General features: G+C 36.2%; 1 protein-coding gene across 8 annotated transcripts; it reads left to right on the forward strand.

Moving 5' to 3' along the window:
• The first annotated feature begins 366 nt into the window (after positions 1-366).
• On the forward strand, positions 367-5,557 carry LOC107954895 (probable tRNA (guanine(26)-N(2))-dimethyltransferase 2). 8 transcript variants are annotated; one of them, XR_005916297.1, is made up of 13 exons: positions 367-655; positions 1,124-1,423; positions 1,538-1,625; positions 1,763-1,884; positions 2,244-2,383; positions 2,464-2,536; positions 2,751-2,839; positions 2,928-3,033; positions 3,732-3,944; positions 4,306-4,500; positions 4,659-4,736; positions 5,019-5,325; positions 5,416-5,557. XR_005916297.1 is itself a non-coding variant. In XM_041097775.1 (13 exons), the coding sequence occupies exons 1-12, from the start codon at positions 560-562 to the stop codon at positions 5,259-5,261; spliced, it is 1,743 nt and encodes a 580-aa protein (XP_040953709.1). In that variant the 5' UTR covers positions 367-559; the 3' UTR covers positions 5,262-5,267; positions 5,416-5,557. The 8 variants fall into 8 exon arrangements, 2 of the variants coding, with proteins under 2 accessions (XP_040953709.1, XP_040953708.1); XM_041097775.1 differs by having other exon boundaries at positions 5,019-5,267; XR_005916299.1 differs by having other exon boundaries at positions 384-655; positions 4,659-4,836; positions 4,933-5,325.
• The last annotated feature ends 329 nt before the right edge of the window (positions 5,558-5,886 follow it).

Genomic DNA, 5,886 nt, shown 5'->3' on the forward strand with positions numbered 1-5,886 from the left:
ACGTATCTTGTGTAAATGTTGACAAAATGTGTAAATTTTGCAAGTTCAATTTGTTAAATTAGGACCAAGTTGATAGAAGTGTAAATATTAGGGGCTAAATTTGTTAAATTAAGATCAAATTGAACAAAATGTATAAACTTTGAAGGCCAAATTTGTTATTCTATCAATAGAAGTATGTAAAAATTGATGAAAAACATTAATTTTGTGATTAATAGTCCTTATTTGCTCACTTTCGAAATTGACAGGGGTCTAATTTTTTTAAGAGGGACCCATTTGCTTAATAATGAAATTGAGTGACCAGAGAGGTCTTTTTACCAAAAAAGAATTGTAATTCAAAATAAAATAGGGTTTCCGCTTACTCAAAGCACACGTATAAGGAGGGGTCCTTTTTTTTCACGAAGTTGCCGCCTTCACGAACTGTTAACCATCAAAAACCGAATTGAAGTTACAAACTTCCAACACTAAAAAAGTTACCAAACCCAGAGAACAGAACTACTTAAAGGAAGGCAAAAACAGTAAGGGAACCCAGATATTGTTGTTGCATGTAAAAGGAGAAACAATGTCGATGGATCTCAATGACTACACTATTATCAAGGAAGGAGAAGCTGAGATTCTTATGCATGCTAAAAATGAAGTTTTTTACAACAAAACCCAGGTGCCAAATTTTTTAAAATTCAATTCATTGTTAGAAATTTGATGGGTTTTTAGTTTTAGTTGATGGGTAGCTTTTGTTTGAACTGACGGGCAATTTAAATTTGATTGAATTCATGGTTTTCGTGGTTAAGTTTTGGTTAATTGGAAATTTTTGATTTGATTGAAAAGTTCTATAATTTTTATAATGATTTATGGATGGAAAGACTCTGCTTTTTTTTTGGGGGGGGGGGGAGGTTAAGATATGTCTTTAACAATGTCGCAGTGACTGGCTGCTCAGAAATGGTGGGAAAGAAAGGAGAGGAAGTAAAAATTCTCTCTTTTTACTGCTTTCACTGAAAACCTGTATGCTCTATTGCTGGATGCTTTTAGCAGGATATTGTTTCCTCTGCAGTATAGTTTAGGTGTTGTTTGCTTGGTTCGAGTTCAGTAGTAGGGGATCCTAATTTTGTACTATGATAACAATAATTAGGTTAACAACAGAGACATGTCTATTGCTGTCCTAAGGACATTCATATCGAGATGGAAGCAGGAGCACGAGGCATTGTTGTCTAAAAGGAACAAATCAGCTGCAAAGCTGCCTGAGAATAATGTTACTGTATCTGAGGTAGATGATACACTTAATGACTCTGATGTGAATACTGAAAAATCAAATGAAGAATGTGAAGGACCTGCAGAAAAATCTCAAGACGACACATGTACTACATCAGAAGAGCCAGTTAAGACAGAGGGCAAAGTTCGAGGGGAGCTTAAACCACCTAGAGTTCTAGAGGTTATTCTAAAATCCTCCTTTTTTTTTCTTTTTTTTTTCGATATAAATTTCTATGTTTTTCCACCCAATGCTAGTCATGTCATTTTCTGAGTTGCTTTCAAGGTGATTTTATAGGCGTTGTCAGCTTCTGGGTTAAGGGCTCTGAGATATGCTCGGGAAGTAGAAGGGATTGGTCAAGTTGTTGCCTTAGACAATGATAAAGGTAGTATAGATGTACTGATATTCTTGATGTTCTATGTATATTTGTTTGAAGGATCATTTGGATCAAGGGAGGACCTGTAATTGCTCCCTTCATGGTTCCTATTCATATCCATACCAATACTGTGTGTCTACTTGCAGGGGCTGTTGAAGCTTGTCAGAGAAATATAAAGTTCAATGGTTCTGTAGCTTGTTCAAAAGTGGAATCACATCTTGCTGATGCTCGTGTTTACATGCTTACTAACCCAAAAGAATTTGATGTGGTATGGCATGGCATCTGCTACTTTATCTTTCAAATTAACTATTTTATGTGGAAATTTTGATATGTGTGTGTTCTCAACTGCTGCTAAAGAATTTGATATGATATGGCAGTTAAAAGCTTTAATTCAAACTTTGCAGAAAATTCTTGAGTGTAAATCATTCTCATTAGGAATTCATTTTACGTCAAAACCACTTTGTACATGGTAAAAGAAAGTTTATTAATCAATTGGCTATATGTAGGTTGTTTATGTTACTTGTCATCCACATTTCATAATTGATGGGCAACTTTTATTATTTCTGGGTGGAACTATTCAAAATGTAGCTGTGCTTATATTCTTTATTGCTGAATTTTGTGTTTCAGGTTGATCTTGACCCTTATGGTTCCCCTTCTGTGTTCTTGGACTCTGCAGTTCAATCTGTTGTTGATGGGGGCATGCTGATGTGCACTGCAACTGATATGGCAGTTTTATGTGGGGGTAATGGGGAGGTTTGTTATTCCAAGTAAGATTTGACTACTTTTACCTTCTTTTGACTATGTATTTGAAAAGTTAAGCTCATCTAATAACTGGTCATGGGAACAGATACGGATCGTACCCATTGAGAGGGAAATATTGCCACGAAATGGCTTTGAGGATACTCCTAGCCTGCATTGAGGTAATTTCATGTCCTTCAGAAAGCATGTTCTTTAAGCATTCAAAACACATTATTTATTATATATATATCTTGTTCTGATGCAAAAAGAACAAGGCATCTAGGGCTCCTTAAATTCTTTTATTTGCTTAATTGATTAAGGACAAAATATAACTGTAATGCATTCTCTTAAAAATCTTCTTATTTGACATAATTGGTACTTCTTTCTTGAATACAGAGTCATGCAAACCGCTACAAACGTTATATTGTTCCTGTGCTATCTGTCCAGATGGACTTTTATGTCCGTGTTTTTGTTCGCATATACACGTAGGTCGCTTCTTGTTTTAATTTAGTTCATTAAAGTAGAAGTTATTCTCACATAATGAATGATGGAAGGGCAATTAATTCGGTGCAGTTCGGCAAGTGCGATGAAGAATACTCCCCTTAAGCTATCATATGTCTATCAGTGCACTGGTTGTGATGCTTTTCATCTTCAGCCTATTGGGAGAACCGTTTCTAAGGTTTGCTTCCTGATTTATTGTGGTAATGGTGCCTCTTGTTTGTGAGTAAGATGCACATGGATTACTCCATTTTTGCTCATTCAATGGCTTAGTGTTGCTATCAGTGACATGTTCATGCAGCTAGTAGGTTTTATTGAGTTCGGATGATTTTAGAACTTTTCTTCTGATGCCTGACAGCATACTGCTCACAGTTCCGCGTATGCCTGTGTTTGTTGCTATCATTTATAACCATTTATATGATTATCATATCTGCTGCTGGTGACCTGATGTATTTGCATCACATTTTCTTTATAAATGTTGTCATATGCTCATTTATCCTTGTCTCTTCTTGCTTGTTTTTTTCTTCTTGATGGAGCTTTGACAAAAGATGCAACTTTTTGCATGATAATGATGGGGCAGTAAAGGAAACTTATTTTGCATAAAGAAATTTGGTGTCCTTTCCTTAATTAATGGAAGCTAATTCTTACTTCTATTCCGAGAGAGTAGGATTTAAATTTTTAGGCACAATGTAAGGAAATGTTTCAAAGGTTTATGTTGTACAATGAGCAGAATGATGCTTTGAAAATTGATCAAAGTGTTTATCATGTATTTTTGTGAGTGACATGTGTGCTATGTTACATCAAAGACTAGTATGCTGAATGTAGCATAATCTTGAATTGCTCAATATTTTGATCTTGCGTCTACTTTTGTATGTTCAGAATACCAGTGTGAGGTATCTCCCGGGCTTTGCACCTGTAGTCCCTCAAGAGTGTAGTCATTGTCAGAAGAAATTTAACATGGGTGGCCCTATATGGTCTGCTCCAATCCATGATCAAGAGTGGGTAACGAACATACTATCAGATGTAAAATCAATGAAGGATCGTTATCCTGCCTATGATCGCATCTCTGCTGTATTGACTACAATTTCAGAGGTATGCATTTTTTTCCTTAACCCTTCCTTTGGGTTTTCCATTCTCAACCCTTAGAATGTAGTTCCCTTCAGCTGTTATTTCAGTAACTGTGAGCCATCCCGTTTTCTGTGGTGATACTAAATTGTAGAATCAAGGCTTGATATGAATGCATTTTCGCATAAATTTTTCGAACATGAAAGCGTAAGCTACAAGCTTTCGGATACACATGCCATTAGATATAAGATGGTTATTAAATTGTTTGTAACCATCAAATGTTGAAAATTCATGGAATTTATATGGACTAAACTGATTAAAAGAATAGAGTTCAACTCTTTTTAGAGATTCTTTTATGTTTGTTACCCAATTTGAAATTTCTTTGCAGGAATTGCCTGATGTGCCTCTCTTTTTGAGTCTGCACAACCTTTGTGCTACACTAAAATGCACTTCCCCATCCGCAGTTATTTTCCGCTCTGCTGTGATCAACGCAGGATACCGAATTTCTGGAACTCATGTGAATCCATTGGGACTAAAATCTGATGCTCCCATGGAGGTCATTTGGGATATAATGCGCTGCTGGGTAAGGGGCTTCTTTTAATTTGCTTCTATATTTCCTTCATTTTGTGCCTTTTGACTAAGTTATTTGGTCTTTCAAACTCCTCAACATCCATAGTTTGGTCAAGAGACATGTAATGGAATGGTAATGAAGTCATCCATAATTTGTTGTTTCCTCTATAGGTTAAAAATCATCCAGTGAAAGCTCAACCAGCTGATCAGCCCGGAAGCGTGATACTTGCCAAAGAACCTGTTCTTCAAGTATGTTTCTCATGCTGCTTTCTTTAGTTGCTTGCTGATTTCATATTCTACATATGAACAGATGCTTTCTTGGACATAAACATGGTCATAAAGATTTAAGGTAGGAAAAATTCTTTTTTACACCCGCAATCCTATTCTTTTTGGTAGGCAAACTTTCTTTAGTTGCTTGCTGATTTCATATTCTACATATGAACAGATGCTTTCTTGGACATAAACATGGTCATAAAGATTTAAGGTAGGAAAAATTCTTTTTTACACCCGCAATCCTATTCTTTTTGGTAGGCAAACTTTGCTCGAGCTGTTGCATCCCTGAGCAAGGCACAAGCTAAGAAGGTTGCTAGATTCCTTCCAAATCCTGAAAGGCACTGGGGGCCAAAGCTTAGGGCAGGTCGCCAAATCACCAGCAAGCACATCTCTCTTTTGGGTGAAGAGAAAGTAAATGGGTGTCTCAGCCATCAAGATAGCGAGCTTGATGCCAAACGACAAAAGATCGAAAAGCTCGAGGATGCTCCCGCGGAATCATAGACCAAGGTCGGCATTAATCTTATATTACTTCCTCATCTCTAAAACTTGCCATGGTTGCATAGAGGTTAGAATTCATGGTTGTGCCACCATAATCAATTTTGCAAAATGTAATTTCTATTTGAAAACTATACTTGATTCATGGGTTTGATGCCAGGCAAAAGGCAACCGTGAATTACACTACAAAGCTATTTACTGGTTGGTTTTCTATGATAGCCTGGGACTTCAATTTATCAATTTTCTGAAAGAATTCACGTTGTACACATTCAAACATGAATACAAAGGTATGATTCTTCAAACACTTACCTCAACAGAGTGCAATTAGTACTTGCCTAAAAAATTCATTTGCAGCAATTTCTGCTGGTAAACTTATTAAGCAGTACTGACTCTTAAGAGAATCCTAAAAATGATACACAAAACCGGCAACACTTCCTTTGTTTCCAGAAGTTGTATGACATTGATATGTTCTACCTCAACTTTGTCTTATTTCTACTTCAGATCGCTCTTAAGCTTCGTTTACCATTGAATTTTAAAAGTGCTTTTCAACTTTTTAAGCCAAAATCAATAGTAAACATGTTTCTCGGCTTTTCAAGCCAACCCAAAAGAATTTGTCTTTCACATATGATTT

The sequence above is a fragment of the Gossypium hirsutum genome, chromosome D07 (assembly GCF_007990345.1).
Source record: "Gossypium hirsutum isolate 1008001.06 chromosome D07, Gossypium_hirsutum_v2.1, whole genome shotgun sequence".
NCBI classification, from domain to species: Eukaryota; Viridiplantae; Streptophyta; class Magnoliopsida; order Malvales; family Malvaceae; genus Gossypium; species Gossypium hirsutum.

Coding starts and splice junctions, on each gene's coding strand:
- LOC107954895 (XM_041097774.1), top strand. CDS start 560: ATGTCGATGGATCTCAATGACTACACTATTATCAAGGAAGGAGAAGCT. Junction 2,384..2,463: donor GGGGAGGTTTGTTATTCCAA/GTAAGATTTGAC, acceptor TCATGGGAACAG/ATACGGATCGTACCCATTGA. Junction 2,840..2,927: donor GTTTTTGTTCGCATATACAC/GTAGGTCGCTTC, acceptor AATTCGGTGCAG/TTCGGCAAGTGCGATGAAGA.